The sequence below is a fragment of the Orcinus orca genome, chromosome 19 (assembly GCF_937001465.1).
Source record: "Orcinus orca chromosome 19, mOrcOrc1.1, whole genome shotgun sequence".
NCBI lineage: Eukaryota > Metazoa > Chordata > Mammalia > Artiodactyla > Delphinidae > Orcinus > Orcinus orca.
In genome coordinates this window covers 37,680,309-37,700,457 of record NC_064577.1, presented here as the reverse complement: position 1 = coordinate 37,700,457, position 20,149 = coordinate 37,680,309, and the positions used below count along the sequence as shown (strand labels likewise).

Here is a 20,149-nt window from a genome sequence, read left to right as displayed (position 1 = left end):
GCTGGTTGGACGTTTGTTTAGGTCCCAATTCTGGGGAAATCCGTGATTCTGTTTTGAACACCTGATTCTTCCAGGGACGAATAGGTGCTCATGACATTTCTGGGTCTCCCAAAGTTGGAGAAAATGAGCTTCCAAGGGCCAGAGGTGGAGAGAAATGGGGACGGCCTGGGCCGTCTTCCTCCTCTTCTTGACCCCATCCCCCGTTGTATGAGTTTCCTAGGGTTGACATACGAAATACCATGGCCTGGGCGGCTTATACAACAGAAATGTAACGCCTCATAACTCCGGAGGCTGCAAGTCCAAGATCAAGGTGTCGGCGGGGTCGTGTCTTCGGGGGCCTCTCTCCTTGGCTTGTGGGTGCCGCCTTCTCCCCATGGCCTCACATGGTCCACCGCTGGGTGTCGCTGTGTCCCAGTCCCCCTCCCATGAGGACACCAGTCATATTGGATTAGGGCGTACCCTAATGAGCTCATTTTAACTTAATGAGCTCTTTAGAGACCCTGTTCCACATACAGTCCCATTCGGAGGTGCTGGGAGTTGGGACTTCAGCGTGTGGATTTTGGGGGACACGATTCAGACAATAGCAGTCCTCCCCCACCAGCACAGGGTGGGGAACAGAGAAGGAAGAAGGGAGGCGGGAAAGGGATTGGAGGACCAAGACCCAGCTCTTGTGTTGGGCCTTCCAGGCTGGGCCGTTTTGGGGGCAGCGAGCCTCCTGGTGGGCAGGGGCCAATGTTTCCCTTTCAGTCGGGACCCCCAGCTGGGGCCTCCGCACTCTTGATTTTATTAATCACTCTTGTCTGGGGCCTGGGTCACCGTGGAGGGAGGGTGTCTCAGAGCACCTTTGGTCCATGTTGGTGCCATTGCCTGAAACCGTGCACTCTGCTTCCCGTGGAGCCTCAGGGACCCCTGCTGGCCTTTCCCATCCTTGGGACCTGAACGGTCCTGCCCAGTGGGGAGGTCTGGGTGCCTCTCGGGGTCTCATCGCACTGGTCTTTGGGCCACAGTGCTGGGCCTGAGCCGTGTTTACCTTCCTGAAGTGTTTGCTGTGCTTCGTAAAGATGCCTGTCTCCTTCCAGAAGGGGCTCTGGCGCAGCTGGCTGGGGCGCTGGCTTGAAGTTGACCCCTCTGTGAGGCTCTGGGGGCAGAGGGACCCCCAGGGAGAGGGTTTCCAAGGTGATGGGATGTTTCCCACTGGCGTTCGCACCCCTCCCTCAACGCTGTGGGTGTCCTGTGTGTGCCCTGTTTTCATAGCACAGAGCATTTGCCTGTTTTGAAAAATGAAAACCAAAGCCCCACACGGCCAATTCTGCACCACTGAGAAGATTGTGGGGCTGTGACCAGCGTGCTCATCATGGCGAGAGGGAAACCATGACCATCAGTGCCTCCCAGCCTGCGGGGCCCTGTCACACGCCTGCAAACACCTGCCGGCTGCCCCAGCCCATTTGGCCCCGTTCTGGTAACTCCGCTGAGAACAGCAGTGACAGGGCTGACAGGGAGGAACCCACGCCTCGCATCTGAGCCGCCGGCCCCGAGGGCCAGCGGCTTGACGCTCAGGGCGGAAATGGGGAGGGTGCCCCCAGGTTATGGCCGCACCGCGCTGGGGCGCAGACGTGTGTCCATGGCAACTGAAGGTTAAAGAAGAAAAGTGACTTTTCTTGGGGCTTTTTGGGGAGGAGATGTGAGAAAGTGGCAGAAGGGGAGGTAACAGCTTCCCCTTAAATTCCATGGAAAACCTAGAAAATTGTGTGAAACAAAGAAAACCTGACCCATAACAAAGTTCAACACATTAATCTCCAGGAAAAACGACAAGAAAAGGGAAAAAGGCACCTGGGATCCACACAGAAGGCCTTTTAAAATGACTAGACTGGGACTTCCCTGGTGGCACAGTGGATAAGACTCCGCGCTCCCAATGCAGGGGGCCGGGATTCGATCCCTGGTCGGGGAACTAGATCTCGCATGCCGCAACTGAGTTCGCGTGCCACAACTAAGGAGCCCACGTGCTGCAACTAAGGAGCCTGTGAGCCGCAACTAAGGAGCTGGCAAGCCACAACTAAAGAGCCCACAAGCTGCAACTAAGGAGCCTGCCTGCTGCAACTAAGACCCAGTGCAACCAAATAAATAAATAAATAATAAAATAAAATGACTAGACTGAAGGTCCCTCAAGGTCCCGTGAGATCTTTGGGTCCCTGTGTCCTCTCATTCAGCCCAACATACAATACAGTAAGTGCTCAATCACTGTTTATTCGGCTACAAAAGGGGCAACGCATGCTCCAAGAGTCTGAAGGATAACTCAACTCCCAGAACAGATGACACGTTGAAGAAGGAGAAGCAGGAGATGGTCATGTTTGTAAACCTGCAGAGACTGAAAACCGCAACAGATCACTGGTTGGAAAAAAATGTAAAACATCTGTTTTCTGCTTCGTACATTTCTGTGTTTTCATGATTTGCTACAGTGAACATATATTGCTTGAAGAGTCCAAAACGAAATTACTTTTAAAGGAAAATGCAGATGATCACTTGGCCACTTTAACAGAACCAGCTGGACCCACCAAAGGTGGGGAGGGAAGGAAGGAGTAGCAGTTCTCTTGTGACTGCAAAGGAGAATCACCTGGGGCAGGGAAGGGGGAGGATTCTTTTAAAAATCCTAGTGCCAGGGCTTCCCTGGTGGCGCAGTGGTTGAGCGTCTGCCTGCCGATGCAGGGGACGCGGGTTCGTGCCCCGGTCCGGGAGGATCCCACATGCCGCGGAGCGGCTAGGCCCGTGAGCCATGGCCGCTGAGCCTGCGCGTCGGGAGCCTGTGCTCTGCAACGGGAGAGGCCACAACAGTGAGAGGCCCACGTACCGCAAAAAAAAAAAAAAAAAAAAAGATCCTAGTGCCAGAGCCTCTCCCTGGCCCATGAGAATCTTGAGAGGGCCTCCCTAGGGGTTCCCAGTGTGCAGTCCAGGCTGAGACCCCATGGGGAGCTAAGATCCCACATGCCTCACAGCCAAAGCATAAAACAGAAGCAATATTGTAACAAATTCAGTAAAGATTTTAAAAATGGTCCACATCAATCAATATTTTAAAAAAGAAAAAAATGGATAGAAATACAGTTGTGACTGGAGGTGTCACAGTAGATATTAGTAAAGTAAAAAGATAAAAGGACAAAGAAAGTCCATGTAATTGAAAGGGGAAAATGAACAAATGTCAGGAATTAAACTGTAGGGCCAAGGGTTTATCTGTTAAGAGTCCAGATATTATGTCAATAATCTATTTAGTCCATAAAGAAAAATACCTATAAATATAGAGAAGCAGAAATTGCTTCTAATCTCTAACCTCATTGTGATACGCCAGAACTTCACTGTGTGCATATCACCAATATGACCACAAATGCCTGGGAATTAAAAACCTTTCCTTTGTCACTGCTCATTCAGTTTGGAAATGAAAATGCCTTTTCCAAGTGCCTTGATAACAAATGCCATAAATTATGTGGTGATGCCCCCAAATTGTACTTAGAAGGAATTCATAATTTTAAATGCTTTTATTATTTTAAAAACTTAATGATTGCAGCATATATGTTCTTATTGGAGGGAAAAAAGAATACAAGAATAGAATAAGAATACAGAAACAAAGATAAGAGCAGAAATAAATTAGAAAACAGAACATACAATAGCACCAAAAACTGGTTCCTTCTCTCTTTCCTTTATTCATTGATCCAACATTCCTGCGGCACCTCTGAGCACCAGGCCCTGTGCTGTGAGAGTTTCTGCCCCCAGGCCCAGGCAGGAGAGAGAGACACATGAGCATATAAAAAAGGGCAAGAGGAGAGGTTGGCCAGGGAAGCATATGCAGGAGGGGGCAGCCTGCAACCATCGAGGGCCCCCCATACTGAGGGTCGCCTGTACTGCTGTCACCCACACTGAGGGGGTTACCTGCACCCTCAAGGGTCACCATACTGAGAGTCACCTGTGTTGTGGAGTGTCACCCACAATATCAGTTGTTACCAAGTCAGAGAAGATAGGACAGACCCTTGTTTGGGACCGTCATTGGGTCTTTGAAAGGAAAGTCCCCCACGTAGAGTGCTGGAGACACAGAAGAGAGAATAGTGGGAAACTGCACCTGGAGATACTCAGAGCAAAAGCAAAGTAAAGCTAAAACTGGTACCAGCTGGGGTAGCAGAAGGGCGTGGGTTAGGGTGGAGCTTTGTTCGTTCACGCGAGAGCTTTGGAGAGTTAACAGCTGATAGAGGGAGGTCCCTGCTGGGTCTGCTGTGAACCAGCTCTGTGTTTGCCCCGACAGGACAGGATAGGATGGAGAAGAAAGAGAGTAGTGGAGAGCACCCGCCGCAGAGCCTTTGGCCTGACTGTCAGTGAGTCACGGAGGGGGAGGTGAATAAGAGGGCAGGTCTGGGCCCAGCCCAGGTGATGGCAACACCAACCTCAGCAGCGTCTCTGTGTGGTCAGCGGAGAGCACAGAGGTCCCAGGTACCTTCCATTGGGAGAGAGAAGGAGCTCATACGGGGCTGAGGCTGCCAGGTAAGGAGAACTGGGGGTATCCTTGTGGCTGCCGAGGTGAGAAGGGACATGCAGAGTCATGACCAGAGCATGGGGGGTGGTCTGGTTGGCTTTGAGCAGATGGAGCTAAAGTCACTTCCTCCGAGGATGTCCAAGGCAGTAGCTGGGATGCGAAGGCCCCGGGCAGGACAGAAACCTACCATAGCTGCCAGGCTTGGAAAGCCTTGGGCTGCAATATTCCATGTGGCCACGAGATGGCGATGGCACGCTGCGTCTGTCTCCATTCTGGAGAACTGTTTCAAAAATTGGTTGCATCTGTTGAAACTTTGTCTCATTTTTAAAAGTACACATGTAGAACATTTATGTGGAGTAAATAAAGTGAGTCTGTACGTAGGATAGTTTGCTTGTCCTGGGTCAGGGCCAGGCACTCAGCTGCACTTGAGCTAAAGTATCAGGCTGTGCAGAGCCAGGCTGAGAGCCTCCTCTGGGATAGCCGTGTAACTCTGAGACCCTCTGGGCATCTCTCCCTATACGCAACATCTGTGTTTCTGGAAAAAAATCTTGTGTAAATCCCATCATTATAAAGAATCTTGGGGCAGTCACTGTTTAAAGGAACAGTATAAATAGTTCTAAAGGTGACTCCCCGATTACTTGATCTCCTGTGTCAGTTCTCAGGCTGACCACCTTGGACTTGAAGAGGAGGCTTGCTGTGGGCGTCCAGTGCCCACCCCAGGTTACATTCCCACCAGAGCATCCCAGCCCCCAATCCTCAGCACTGGGCCTGTTGACCCTAGCGAGGCCAAGCCAGGCCCAGCGCCAGGCAGTGCTCGAGACAGGCCTCACCAGGGGTGACCCAAGGACACTGGGCCAGCCTGGAAGCTGCTGGGGTGGGAGTGGTGAGGGCTGGGCGATCTGGAGCACATCAAGAAAGCTGAGCCCAAAAAGAACCAGAACAAGGTCTCATGAGGGTTTGGAACCATCTGGGGTTCTCTAGGAAATGGATTAAACCAAAGTGGACCCGCTCCCAGGCTCACACCACCCCAGCCTCTCCTCCAGGGTCGAACCCTGACCACAGGAATTTACCCCTTGACTAGGAGTCCCCGGGATCAAAAGTTGGAGCTTCCAAAACATTGTTGTTTTCCTTTGGCTCTTTTCAGTGTCTGCCCAGAGCTGAGGCTCAGGATCATACATTTACTCTAGTTGAGAAATTAAGTTTCAGGATTCCAATTTCATAATACAAACCATTGCCCGTTTTTCTCCTTTCTGTAAATCTACCATTCTGAAAAGGGTTGTTGACTTAATTTGACAACTAACAGTAATTCAGGTCTGCTTTGTAAATATCCTTATGTCTCCTGACAAATCCCACAAAAGCTCGTTGCCTTTTTTGTGGGGTTGGAACAAGAAAAAGCTGCACAGAGAAAACATTTCTGTGTATGTTGCACATCTTGTTATTGCTTAATGGCTCTTGAGTTTTTTTGATGTCCTTGTAAGGATTAATACAGAAAATAAGGCAATCCTCCTTGAAAAACGGGTAAGTTTTCTTTGTCAGATAAGAGAGTTATGTAACCCAACATGTTTTTGCTTTTTGCCTTGGCTTCCAGGAAGCTCAGAGTTAAATGTAATGATCAGTCCTATCATTGTCAGTCCTGATGACCTCCCGTTCTTTTACCATTGTCTTTTCAATCTTCTTGTTTTATTATTTTGTGTGTTGGTGTGTGTTTTCTAATTCTAAACTCCAGTTCTCTTATGAAAGCTGGAAAGTCTGCTTCTGGGACTTATCCAATGGAAAGTTATCAATAAAAAATGATCCCCAAAGCAGGAGTTCATGTGGGACTCCTTAAAATTTGAGGGTGGGATGAAATGATTCAAGGACATTGTGCAGAGGTTGACAGCAACTGCCTACAAAGCAGGGTGAGAAAACCTGTTCTACCTCTTCGTCCCAGCTCAAGCCTGGGCTGAGGCGTTGCCACGCTGTCTCCTATATGGCAGGAGAGACGTCACCGTTCACCTTGAGAGAGTGTTGTTTTTATTTGGTTTATGAGACAACAGGCTTGAGAACAGCTCCGGCAAAATATTGTTGTTATGTAGGTAGCCGTGGCCGCAGAACACCCAGATCTAGATTCCTGTGTGGATTCTGCCGCTGACTTGAGAAAGTCACTGAACTTCTCTGGGCTTTAAATGGCCTCTTCATCAGGAAGGTTGGGGGCGGGGCCGGGGGGATGGCAGGTGAGAAGGGTGACGTGGAATTAGGTATTTATCCAGCCTCTAAATGAGGGATGGTTTTTACATTTAAAAACCAGGGATGTTACAAAGGAAGTATATAAAAATGTCAACGTTTGTACGTTAGAAAAAAAAAAATACAACTACTAGCAGAAAAAAAGGACAAAGGAACAATTTTAATCATAATCAAAGAAATGCATAATAAGCCAATAACACAGATCCACTTATCTTAATCAAAGAAATAAGAAAAACAATTTCTTTTAATGCACAATGCTGGCAGCAACATGGTGAAACTGACTTTCTCAACAGTGCTCACAGGAGAAATTAATCTGACCCTTTTAGAAAGCCATTTGGAGAGCTGTGTGGAGAGTTTTTAGAGTGTTTGTAACTTTGGCCCAGAAATTGTACTTCTGGCGCTCTGTGCTATGAAAATAACCCACAGAATGGGAGAAACTCCTTGCAGAGCGATGTTCATGATGAGACTGTATTCTTTAAAATGGAATCCATATAAATATCTGATAGCACAGGTGACAGGAAATGGAATCTGACATCTTTTTTAAATTAATGCTTCTGATGACTGTAGAACGTGGCAAATACTTGGTAAAGGAAGATAGAAAATAGTATGTACACAATAATTACTGCCATTTCTATGTCTGAGATGGTAGTTTTATTTTTATATATGAGAATTGAAGAGAATTCAAGAAAGTGCAACAGTGGCTGTGCTAGCAAGAAAACGTTTTCTCCTCTTTCTGGAACCTCTGTTTCTCAAAATCGTAATGTCCTGTTACTTTTTTATGATGAAAAAAGGCATAGCTTTCTTTTTGTTTTTTGCGGTACACGGGCCTCTCACTGTTGTGGCCTCTCCCGTTGCGGAGCACAGGCTCCGGACGCGCAGGCTCAGTGGCCATGGCTCACGGGCCCAGCCGCTCCGCGGCATGTGGGATCTTCCTGGACCGGGGCACGAACCCATGTTCCCTGCATCGGCAGGCGGACGGACTCTCAACCACTGCGCCACCAGGGAGGCCCAAGGCATAGCTTTTTACTTTAAAGGAACATAAAAGAAAACAAAGTGATGGGTTAGATGTGTGCTTCCCAGGTTTTTTCAATTCAGAGCAGTGAAATTAAGGAAAAAAACAGGGATGGGGTCCAAGAGAAGATGACTATATTTTAAATTTTGCCAGGTTAAGGACATCTAAGAATAATATCTCCTATCGATGTAATTTAATAATTAATAATGTAATAAAGGAAAGGCCATTTTATTTTCATTTTTATTTTTTTAAATTTTATTGGAGGAAAGGCCATTTTTAAAACCAAAAAGTAGGATGGACAAATTTTGCTGTCACGTCCTTATTTCCTCCTTTGGCTGAGGACCTGTGGACCCCTTGATGGCCGGCTCTGGCTCTTGGGTCAGATTTGGGGCCCTTCACCCTAGATGAACCAGGCCCCAGCTCTGACCCCCCAGCTACAGCTGCCCTAAAGGCTGCCCCCGGGGCTCAGGGGCAGTGGCCCCCACCTGGCAGCAGCTGAGGTCTAGGTGCCATTTCCGGAATTTCAGAGGGCAGTGCTGGTTCTTCATTGGAAACTTCAGTTGCCAGTTATCTATACCTGTGATTAATAGAAACTAAGGCCCACCGGTTCCAAATACAGCACTCCTGATGGAGGACACCCGGCGAGGATGTGATCCCTGCTCTGGCAGACAAAACGCAGAGTTTCTCAGCTCCCCTTCTCTGCACCATGGTTGTCTGTCTATGAAATGCACAGACAAATTGGGTAAAAAATCATTCCCCCCTGGAATGTGGATAGCCCCACACCCTTTCCCTGGTGCCTGGAGAAGGAGAAGCCTCGCAGAGATACAGTGGGATCTCTACCATCTGGACAACACCTGCCCAGGAAAAGTTAGGGAAGGTCACCTGGGAACATTGCCCTGTTCCCTGAGCGCCTGGTGGTTTGTGGATGAAGGGGAGCCGATGGTGCAGGGCAGGCACTTACCCTGCCTTCCAGGAGGCCAAGGCCTCCCATGGAAGGGGGTCCAGATTTATCTTCTCCATAAAACCACCTGTGTCCTCCCCATGAAGTCTGTGATTCTCGAACCTAGCCATGCATCTGAACCAGGCACCAGGGGTGCTTTTCATAAGCACAAAGACTGAGATTCTAAGGTCAGGAGTGAGGTCTGGCATTTTAAAAATATGTCTGCGGGCGATTCCAGTACCTAACAGACTTGAGGACAGCCACCTAAAGGTCTCGGTGAATGTTCACAGGGGTTTGGTAGGTGTATGAATGAGGCCACAGTTGGGACTTTTATTTGTTCATTTAATAATGTAACTGAGTACATTCTGCTCCATCCCAACCTGGTGGACACTCCGAGTTTTAGGCCTCCAAGGTGCTCTCTGGGGGGGCCTCCCTAACGCAAGCCTCATGTAAAGGGAAGAGCTGCCTCCTGGTGGATCCGTTTTGTAAACCCAGTGCTGTAAGGTGGGGTCCACCTCCAGCCACTCACAGCTCTGGAATGCTTCCCGGGAGGTGTGAGTGAGCCCTGTCCTCCTCTCCCTGGCCTGCAGCCAGACGTGTTTGTGCGGGGCAGGTGCATCTGAGTGTGGTGTGTCACTCATCCTTTTTTCTGGCTGTCAAAGGTGCAGATAATTAATAAGAAGCTGGATCTTAGCAACGTCCAGTCCAAGTGTGGCTCAAAGGATAATATCAAACACGTGCCAGGAGGCGGCAGTGTGAGTACTGTCACGCTATCCCTGCGCCGCGCTGCGGTTCCGGGTTTGAGAAGTGGCATGAGTTTGTACTTGCACATTGCATAGAATAAACCGTTCTCAGGCTCGGAGTCTGTCCGGGTCCCCAGGTAAATGTAGCTCAGGCTCCCCACACCCGTGCCCACCGTTCCGGGAGGGGCGCCCCAGCGCTGCATGGGTGGAACGGGGAAGGTGACTGGTCCTCTCTCCGACCTGTTCCTGGTGGCCGGGTCCTCACAGCATAAGCCCCGTCTTCGCCCCCGCTCACTGGGAGCCCCACAGCTCGTTTGAGTTTGGGCTGAAGGTGGCAGCACCTGACTGCTCCGTCACCTGGTCAGGTTCACTTTAAGGGGCTCCACTGGGGACAGCTGGCCCGCTTGTTCTGACGAGCCGACGCAAAGGTCTTTACCATCCTACGTCAGAGCAAGCAGAGGCCAGGCTCTGCGCGCCTTTGACTTCTGCATTTGCGAGGGATGAGCTGATGCTTAAGCCTCTCGGCTCATGTTTGAAAACAGCTTCACCCCCGGCAGAAGCTCCAGATGCGAAAGAGCCCCACAGAAGTGCACCAGGGACCTGCCCGCGGCCGAGGGCGGACAGAAACGCCGCTTGGAGCCCTTTTAGACTTGGTCTCCTCCAGGCGTCCCTGCGGACTCCCTGCATCCCCAGCATCCGCGGATGTGTCCCTGAGATTTGGGCCTGGCATCCTCATTCTCGCCTGCCCACTTGGCCGGCTCTGCTGTTATCCTCCAAGTTCACAGACAAATGGGTGCAAACGCGGCATCCTGAGGCTCGGCCCCCCTTCTCCGCAGCCTCCCTCGCTCCCCCAGCCTTCTTGGTCAGCTGGAGGCAAATGTTTATGAACACGTCGGGGAACGGGATGTTCGAGACCCTTTGAGGTCCACCCGTGGGGAGGAGGATGGTTTCTGAGAGCAGGCATCTGGCCTCTGGCTGGCAGTGCCGGGGTGACAGTGGGAGAGACCTCCCTGTCTCTCCAGAAAGTGCCCAGCCTGGGCCCGCATATCTGCGTCCGGACCTGGGGGTTTATTCTTGCAATGCGCTGCTGCCTCCTGCCCTGCGCGCCGGGTCCTGGCTCTGCCACTGACGAGGCTGCTGCATGGCGCTCCACTCACGCTTCCTCACCAGTGTCTGCTCAGTATCTCCCCTGCTCTCCCGTCCCACTGCCACCTCGTCTTCCGCCAAGAGAAGGGCTGGGGACCACCCCAGGCTGTGATCCTGGGCTCCCAGGGACGTTGCTGTTTTAGCTTTGACTCGGGCTCTCGCTTCCCTGCAGATGGCAGGCTCTGGCCAGAGAAGGAAAGACATGTGCTTTCCGGTTTAACTCGCGTCTGGTGTGTCTGGTCAGCTGGTGGGAGCTTGTGCTGCTAGGGCCGAGGGGTGGGGTCCAGTGGCTGCAGTCAGCGCCCCGCTCCTTCAGGCGGAAGGTGGGGGCAGGGGGTACATTCCCTCTGCGGCTGGCGGTGCCCAGGACATCAAGGGACTTCCTCAGGGGCACCTCCCCTCCCCCCTGCACTCTGCCAGCTGGTGGCCTAGTCTGTGACCACGGCAGAGTGCCACAGGATGTCCCGGGCTGGCCCCCGAGCGCTGTCCGTGGCCTGTGGCCCCGGCAGTAGGAGCCGCCACAGAGAGCTCTTCTCCTGGTGAAAGGTTGGGGGGTGACAAGCCCCAGCACAATGTCAGCCTCAGGCGTTTTGGGGACAGTGGACCCTTGGCCTGGGCTCTGCCTCTGTTTGCTCCCTGCCCCTCTTCTCCTCAGCTGGGAGGTGACTCCCCAGCAGGCAGGCTCTGTTCCTTCTCCTAGGGATTCTCCCTGCCTCCTGGCCGGCTCCGGGATGCACTCCAGAGCCTGGCCTCCTCCCTCCCCCTCCCTGGCCTCCAGTCTGCCTGACCCCCTCTCCCTCCCCTCCCCGTTTCCTTTCCCCTCCTCTCCCTTCCCTCCATTCCTTTACCCTCCCCTCCCTTCTCCCTCCCCATTCCTTTCCCTTCCCCCATTCCTTTCCCCTCCCCTCCCTTCCCCCATTCCTTCCCCCTCCTCATTCCTTCCCCCCATTCCTTTCCCCTCTCTTCTCCTCCCCATTCCTTCCCCCTCCCCATTCCTTCCCCCTCCCCCTTTCCTTTCCCCTCCTCTCCCTTCCCCCAATTCCTTTACCCTCCCCTCCCTTCTCCCTCCCCATTCCTTCCCCCTCCCCCATTCCTTTCCCCTCCCTTCTCCCTCCCCATTCCTTTCCCCTCCCTTTTCCCTCCCCATTCCTTTCCCCTCCCCTCCCTTCTCCCATTCCTTCCCTTCCCCATTCCTTCCCCCCTTCTCCCTCCCCCATTCCTTCCTCCTCCCTTCCCCCTCCCCCATTCCTTTCCCCTCCCTTTTCCCTCCCCATTCCTTTCCCCTCCCCTCCCTTCCCCATCCCCATTCCTTTCCCCTCCCTGCCAATCCAGGCTCTCCCTTCTTCACAGCTCCACCCTCCCTTCTCCCCCACTGGTTACTGCATCCAGGCTGAAGGGAAGAGAAGGAAGCCTGTACACACCAGCCTCACTTTCATCTCCCTCCTAAAGGGAAGGAGGGGGGAGTTCCCATAGCCCTGCCCCGCCCCACCCCCGAGGGCCCATCGTGCTCAGAATCCACGTTAACTCACCAGCGCCCACAGGTGCGGGCTCTCCACACCTCCCTCCATGCACCCACGCACACAGGCCTCGTCCACCTGTCAGCCTGAATCAACTCCATCAGTAATCGGCAGACGCCAGTATGATTTTGATTAACTAGTGTAATTTGGGATTGTCCCAGATGATTTAGACCTAAGTAAAAACTCCTTTTTTTCTGATGTCCTTGTTAACCCCGTTCTCAGGCACGAGGCCGTCTCTCTCCTGGGTGACTCCAGGGCAGGGCGCAGGGGCCGACTGGCTCCACGGCAATGGGCCTCCTGTACCCTCAGGTGACCTCACATGAGGGAAGTGTCACCCAGGGACCATCAGGGACCCCTCACAGCCATGGCTTTGTAGAGACTTCCTCTAGGAGACCCCTCTGCTAATGCTGGGTCCCCGTGGGTTTCTCCTCCGGGGCGCTGAGATCAGCAGGCGGTTGGGGGGGGGGTGGCTGTGTGGCCTGGCCACGTGCTGGACCCTCAGGCTGGCTCTGAGCCCTGAGGCCCTTAGGCCTCCCCTACGTGTGTCTGCTGAACCTGCCTGAGACACTAAACCTGTGATTTCTGCTGTGCCGCCTGCCCATCCTGCTGGTGTTGCTTTGCTCCTTTCTGTAAAGAACCAAAATGTCCAGGACACTGTGTGCCCTGGGGCAGGGTGTGGGGGGGGTGCAGGGGACAGCTGGTGCTTAACTCTTACTGGGCTGTGGGACTGCTCTGGGGCCCTCTCTGTTGTGGGCTGCTGGGTTTGTGAAGCTTCTCCTGGGAGGAATGCTAACAGCCCCACGCCGCCCTCTGCTCTCAGAGGCCCAGCAGATACGCTCTCTTGCTTTTCCAAGATTTTTCAAATGCTGCACAAACAGATCGTATTGATCCCTTCTTTCTTTCTGTCTTCACTGAACGTGATCTGTGGATGTCATGTCAGGAAAGAGAATAACTTTATCTCGTGTAAGTGTTTGCTAAACCAAAGGTGTAGGCCCTGCACAATGGGGAAGTAGCCCTGTTTTTCCCCGAGGGTCCTTGTCCTGTGGAATTGAAGGCCACTCCATTTGTTTTGTGAAGACCCAGCTCCCCTGGGGCAAGGTTGGCAGAATTCCAACACATTTTCCCGCCATGACTAGGGTGTCTTCTTCGTGGCAGACAGGAAAACACCGAGCAGGGCCTGGACTTAGCTGCTTTTCATTGCGTTACGCCCCCAATAAAATAATCCTATTTTACTGTCCCTCTCATTCTCTCTCTCCTGCAGGTGCAAATAGTCTACAAACCAGTGGATCTGAGCAAGGTGACCTCCAAGTGTGGCTCATTAGGCAACATCCATCATAAGCCAGGTAACCAGCCCTTGCGGAAGGCAAGGACGGGGCGGGGAGGCCCGAGGGCTGGGACAGGATGGGGTGGTGCCTTCTCCGGAAGTGGTTGGGAAGGACTGAGGGGATGGGCCATCAAGGAGAGTGTTAAGGGTGGGACTTGCTGCGGCCTGGGAGGCGTGGCTTCGCGTGTTGTTCCTGAGCAGGGCCAGGCTGGCCAAGACGAGATAAGGAGGGAGGGCAGATGATGGTCTAAATCCTAACCCGCGGTTCTCCAAGCAGGCTGCACACGGGGTATGTAGAGCTGGGAAAGGGCCTGATCTGGCCCCCAAAGCCTGGCTAATGTGGACGTCCCAGTTTGGTCCTCAGCCAACGTGAGGAGCATTTCACCAGTTGCCCCAGCTACAACATGGGGCCCTGGGCTGTTGCCATGCTCCCACTGTCATTTCATTTCAGCAGAAAATGATGCTTTTGGAACTCCCCGTGCTAACCCTTTCCCTCTCCATCTCATGCCGTATAGAAATCAGTGCTATCTATAGATCTTTCTGAGACAGTGGAAATGTTCTATACCTGTGCTGTTCAGTATGGTGGCCACTAATGACATGTGACTATTGAGCATTTGAAATGTGGCTGGTGTAGTTGAGGAACTGAACGAATTTTATTTAATTAAATTTGGGGAATTCCCTGGCAGTCCAGTGGTTAGGCCTTGGCGCGTTCACTGCCGGGCGGGCCTGGGTTGGATCCCTGGTCGTGGAACTAAGATCCCACAAGCCGCACCGGCGTGGCCAAAAAGATAAAATTCAATTAAAATTTAAAATAAATAAATACAATTTAAGTAGCTACAGGTGGCTAGTGGCTACCATCTTGGAGAGCTAACTTCCGCCTGAAAGGCCAGAGCAGGGCCTTCTGCTTTAGGCCCTGTTCAGGGCTGAGGTTGTTACTTGAACTGTGACTGCAGGAAGAGAAGGTTGTCAGAAACGTACTCTAGAAGGTGTGTCATTACATCCTGCCTCCCTTGGACATCTTGTGGGAGTTCAGTCTCTCCCAGTGAAAACTGTGCCTCTCCTGAGGCTACCATCCTACCCCGCTGGGAGCATCTTTCTTTTTTTTTTTAATAAAGTATGGATATCTTTTAAAAAATTATTTATTTATTTTTGGCCGTGTTGGACCTTTGTTGCTGCGCACAGGCTTTCTCTAGTTGCAGTGAGCAGGGGCTACTCTTCGTTGTGGTGCGCCGGCTTCTCATTGCGGTGGCTTCTCCTATTGCGGAGCGCAGGCTCAGTAGTTGTGGCGCACGGGCTTAGTTGCTCCGCGGCATGCAGGATCTTCGCGGACCGGGGCTCGAACCCATGTCTCCTGCCTTGGCAGGCAGATTCTTAACCTCTATGCCACCAGGGAAGTCCCAAGGGAGCAGCTTTCTTAAGTGGCTTTATCCTTCCAAAGAAAGTAATGTAGTTCGTCTCTTCCTCAGGCCATATCTCCCACACTTGGGCATGGCATCACGTGTCTGAGGAGGGAGAAAGGGTCAGGGCCCTTCCTTATTAAGGGTGCATGTTGCCATTTAGTTTAATTCTGAGGTCTTATAGGGCTGTAGCTTATAGGATGTTGGCATAGAAAGACTTGACTCTTTGGAAGCCAACTAATTTAGAATAATTTCTTGCGAACTGAGCTGTCATCTACCTTTGCATCATCTGAGGAGGAAGAGTTTGCTGAGTAAATATTTGATGTGCACCCTGATTAGAGAGAGAAAGCAAACTGCTTTCAAGCCCTTTGGAAGGACCTACTTGCTCCAAACTACGCTCTAAATAAAAGGTGGTCTTAGCTCCCCTTCAAGGTTGGCGTCTGCATGGAATCACTCACTTGCTTAGCCCTCACTCAAGGCTTGGTGCCCTTGTGTGTATTGTGTTCCAGGAGGTGGCCAGGTGGAAGTAAAGTCTGAGAAGCTGGACTTCAAGGAGCGAGTCCAGTCCAAGATCGGGTCCCTGGATAACATCACCCACGTCCCTGGCGGAGGGCATAAAAAGGTAAAGGGGCAGGGCGGGGAGGAGGCTATAACAGAGTCAGGCGGACAAGGCTGGTCCAGTTTCCCACGGCAGGAGAGCTGAGGGTCCTGTATTGACTGGCTTGACATGGATTCTCAGCTACCACCAGGCCTGCGGGGCTCCACCTGGGCTGCCCTTTGATGTCCCCTGGGAGCTTTAACACACTTGATGCCAGGCCCCACCCTGGAGATCCTAATTGGTCTCAGGTGCCACCTGGGCACCTGGAGTGGAGCTTTTAAAGCCCCCAGGTGACTCTTTAGTGCAGTTAAAGGTGAGAGCCATTGCCCTAGGCCCTGTGGTGGGCAAGCATCCCCAAAAGGAAGTAGCCGTCACCAAAGCCAGCCACGGGAATGTAACCTCTCTAAATGGGTCACTAGGCAGTTAGAGGAAATCAGTGATGCTGGAATCCAGATTTCAGCAAAGCCTCTGTAAGTGTCCACGGGGAGGCTGCTAGACCAAGGACCTCAGCGCTCCCTGCAGTTTCTAGAGGCCCTGGGCCTGGCTCTGGGTGTCTGTGTGCAGTGGGGACCGGGGGACACCAGTGTCTCCCTCTGGGCCCATTGCAGAATGCCGTCTTGTGGCTGCACTTTTTCTCTTCTGCATAAATACAGCGAAGTACCCTCTGGGGTCTCCTGCCCACACCTGCCCTGAAGTTCTGCAAGTGGCTCACTTGCCAGTCTTCAGTGCCTCTCAGCAGCTGACTGAGGAGTGGTGAAGGGAGAAGGGATGTCCGAGAACGGGTGTGGCAACTGAAACCCAATGCAGCAGTGAGCAGCGGTGCAGCCCAAGGGGGCCCCGCTGGTCAAAAGTGGCAGCCGGGCCTTGCTTGGAGGCCGCCAGGGTCCCCACGGCAGTCACCACCTCCTCCTCTGGTTCTGAACAGACACCCCCCACCTTTGCAGTGAAAGCCCGACAGCATAGTTTTGGAGAAGCCTTTGCTGGTGTGTTCTTAAATCACAGGTTGCAAACCGAGACCTCGGGGCCGACCTGACCCGTGATGCAGGCGCCCGAAGGCGGGGGGAGGAGGGGTTCCTGGCTCCCCACAGGGCTCCCTGACCATCAGGCTTCCACATACTGGGCTTCCCCAGGGGCAGGACTACTTCTCAGTGCCGCCTGGGTCTCTATTAAAAGTGAGACCCAGGGAAATGAGAAGGTTTTCTGCAAAAGGCCGGCTTGTTTCCATCGCAGCCCCCAGCCTGTTTAATACAGGGCGTCCCTGCCCTGGGGAGCTTTAAGGAGACCACGTCCCACCCCCAGAGAGTCTGAATATATTGTATATGGAATGAGTCTGGGTAGGCCTGGGCGTTGGTGATTCCCAGTTGAAGGAAGGCCTCTACCCCTGACTCTGGAAGCTTCTGTGTCCTGGGAAAAGCTCTGGGCTTGACTGCTTGGAGGCGTGACCCAGGCAAGATCTGCAAGCCATCTCAGCGTCAGGTTCCCCTGCAGCAAAGCGGATGGAAACATTCCCGTCCCAGGGTGGTTGTGAGGCCCGGATGAGGCGGTGTTCAAGAGGATGCCCGGAGCTTTGTCGTCATCAAAGAACATGAGTTAGAGCCAGATCCGAGTCAGAACTTCTCCTGTTTTAACTCATCTCTGTGATGCCTCAGAAAGGGTGGGCTCTGCCCTGCCCACTGCCCAGGAGACACTGACCTGGTCCCAGAGGGTCCTCTTGTGTTCAGTCCCCTATTTCCCTCTGTGATGAGCAAAACTGCTGACAAGCAGTGGAGCGTAGGACCCCTGCCACCTGAGTTCCTTTCAGTTTGGGGGATTTGGGGACATTCCCAGGATGCTGTCCCATTTTTCTTAAGAACCTAAGTGTTCTTATCAAAGCTTATGTCAAAATGGCCTTTCCGTTGTAGTAATAAGGAAGAGTCCTTTTTTCAAAGTAGTAACCCAACGTGAACAAAACAAGCATATGGCTTAAATGGGAGCCTGGTTTTTCTCTACACTCAAATGCCCCTGCAATAGGCCCTCTTTACCTGGGGTCCAGGGACTCCTGAAATTGTAGGGAGAAGTTGTCATGTGCGTATGAGAGCAGACACGCGTGTGTACACATTTTCCTGGTCTCACCAGATGCTCAAGGAGATCTTAGGACCCAAAACAGGCTGAGAATTACTGTGTTTACCACTTCAGGACTCATCAGGAGAGAATTATGATGTACTACTGGCATCTCCAGCTAATGCTTTCTGCTTCTGAGCTTCCCAGGTATCCTTTGGAGCTGAGACCTCTGGGTCAAGGATGCTCTACTTTATTTTTTGTTTATTTTTAAATTGAAGTCTAGTTGATTTACAGTGTCGTGTTAGTTTCAGGTGTACCGTACAATGATTCAGTTATACATACATACATATATATATTCTCAGATTCTTTTCTCTTACAGGTTATTGCAAAATATTGAGTATAGTTCCCTGTGCTATACAATAGGTCCTTGATGGTTATCTATTTTATATATAGTAGTTTGTACATGTTATTCCCAACCTCCTAATTTATCCTCCCCTCCCCTTTCCCCTTTGGTAACCAGAAGTTTGTTATCTGTCTGTGAGTCTCTGTTTTTGAAATAAGTTCATTTGTATGCTTTTCTTTAATTTTTTAAATTGAAGGAGAGTTGATTTACAGCATTGTGCCCATCTCTGCCGTATAGCAGAGTGACTCAGTTATACACATATAGACATTCGTTTTTTACATTCTTTTCCATTTTGGTTTATCACAGAATATAGTTCAGTTCCCTGTGCTATACAGTAGAACCTTGTTGTTTATCCATCCTGTATATAAGAGTTTACATCTGCCTATCCCACACTCCCAGTCCTTCCCTCCCCAACCCCCCTCTCCCTTGGCAACCACGAGTCTGTTTTCTGTGTCTGTGAGTCTGTTTGTTTTGTAGATAGGTTCATGTGTGCCATAGTCTAGATTCCACTTACCACACATAAGTGATGTCATATGGTATTTGTCTTTCTTTCTGACTTACTTCACTTAGTGTGATCATCTCCAGTTGCATCCATGTTGCTGCGCAATGGCATTATTTCGTTTTTCTATGGCTGAGTAGTTTTCCGCTGTATATATATACCACATCCTTTTTATCCATTCATCTGTCGATGGACATTTAGGTTGTTTCCACGTCTTGGCTATTGTGAATAGTGCAGCTGTGAACACAGGGGTGCATGTATCTTTCTGAATTACAGTTCTGTCTGGGTATGTGCCCAGGAGTGGGATTGCTGGATCATTTTACTTGTAGACTTTCTGATGATGGCTGTTCTGACTGGAGTGAGTGTTAACCTCATGTGGTTTCGACTTGCATTTCTCTAATAATCAGCGTGAGCATTTTTTCTTGTGCCTGTTGGCCATCTGTACTTCGTCTTTGGAGAAATGTCTATATATGTCTTCTGCCTACTTTGTATTGGGTTGTTTTTCTGATGGAGTTGTACGGGCTGTTTGTGTGTTTGGGAACGATGCCCTACTTTCAAAAGGGCTTCGTTGCATTGTGTTTTCTAGTATACCTGCCAGTGCTGCGCACAGCGGCTGCCACCTCCAGCATCCTCATCAGCCACTGGCAAAGGGGAGGCGTGTGTGTGGCTCACAGCTGGACGGCAGGGGCTCCGGCCCCATCCCTGAATCTCCTCCAGCCTCTCCTTCCACACTTTCATTTGCAATTGGGCAATGTGTGTACGTCAAAATAAAACGCGCACGCCTTTTGACCTACTAGCAATTCCACTTCTGGGATACACTTACAGTACACGTGTGAAATGAGATGCCTACAAGGTTATTCGAACACAGCATTGTCTGTGAGAGCAAAAGACTGGGACAACCTAAATACCCACCCACAGGGGCGTGGATACGTTTTGGTTCATCTGCTGTGACAGGAAACCACACAGCCCTCAGCAAGGGAGCTATGTACGGATGACGATGCAAGGTATTAAGTCTAAACACCCAAGTGCGAAGCTTGTGGATATCGTTGCCTTATGTATGGTAATTTTTTTCCTTTACTCACACAGACGCATGTTTGCGTGTGTGGTGGCCTTCTCTGGAAGGGTACGCAAGAAACTCACAGTGGTCGCTGCCTCTGGAAAGGGGGCCTGGGAGGCTGGCTGGCAGGTGACCAGGACCCAGCAGAAGCTTAGCCGTTGGGAAACTATGAAACTGTGGTCCCCACCACGCCTCCCTCCCACCCAAGGCCAGCAGTTGGCGGGGCCTCTCCGCCTCACCCTGCCCTCTCCTCTCTTGCAGATCGAAACCCACAAGCTGACCTTCCGCGAGAACGCCAAAGCCAAGACCGACCACGGGGCGGAGATTGTGTACAAGTCGCCCGTGGTGTCAGGGGACACGTCCCCACGGCACCTCAGCAACGTCTCCTCCACTGGCAGCATCGACATGGTGGAATCACCGCAGCTGGCCACGCTCGCCGACGAGGTGTCCGCCTCCCTGGCCAAGCAGGGTTTGTGATCAGGCCCCCGGGCGGTCAGTAATCGTGGAGAGACGAGAGAGAGAGAGTGTGGAAAAAAAAAGAATAATGATCTGGCCCTTCGCCCTCTGCCCTCCCCCAGCTGCTCCTCACAGATCGGGTAATCGGTTAATCACGTAACCTGCTTGTCGCTCACCTCTGGCTCGGGACTTCCAAATCGGTCACGGGAACGAGAGCCAAGTTCATCTTTCCAAATTGACGGGCGGGCCAATCATAATAAAATACTTTTAAAAACCTTTAAAAA

General features: G+C 51.6%; 1 protein-coding gene across 16 annotated transcripts in view; it reads left to right on the top strand.

Annotated features, from left to right (window-relative positions):
- MAPT (microtubule associated protein tau) overlaps positions 1 to 20,149 on the top strand; it is a 99,769-nt gene extending 79,620 nt beyond the window's left edge. For 11 of the 16 annotated variants that reach the window (XM_033438984.2, XM_049701427.1, XM_004275680.4 and 8 more), the window contains 4 exons: positions 9,348 to 9,440; positions 13,353 to 13,434; positions 15,322 to 15,434; positions 19,671 to 20,149. In XM_033438984.2, coding sequence (XP_033294875.1) covers positions 9,348 to 9,440; positions 13,353 to 13,434; positions 15,322 to 15,434; positions 19,671 to 19,886 — 504 coding nt within the window. In that variant the 3' untranslated portion in view covers positions 19,887 to 20,149. The remainder of the gene's footprint in view (positions 1 to 9,347; positions 9,441 to 13,352; positions 13,435 to 15,321; positions 15,435 to 19,670) is intronic. The other 5 variants (XM_033438986.2, XM_033438985.2, XM_049701429.1 and 2 more) reach the window with 1 other exon arrangement.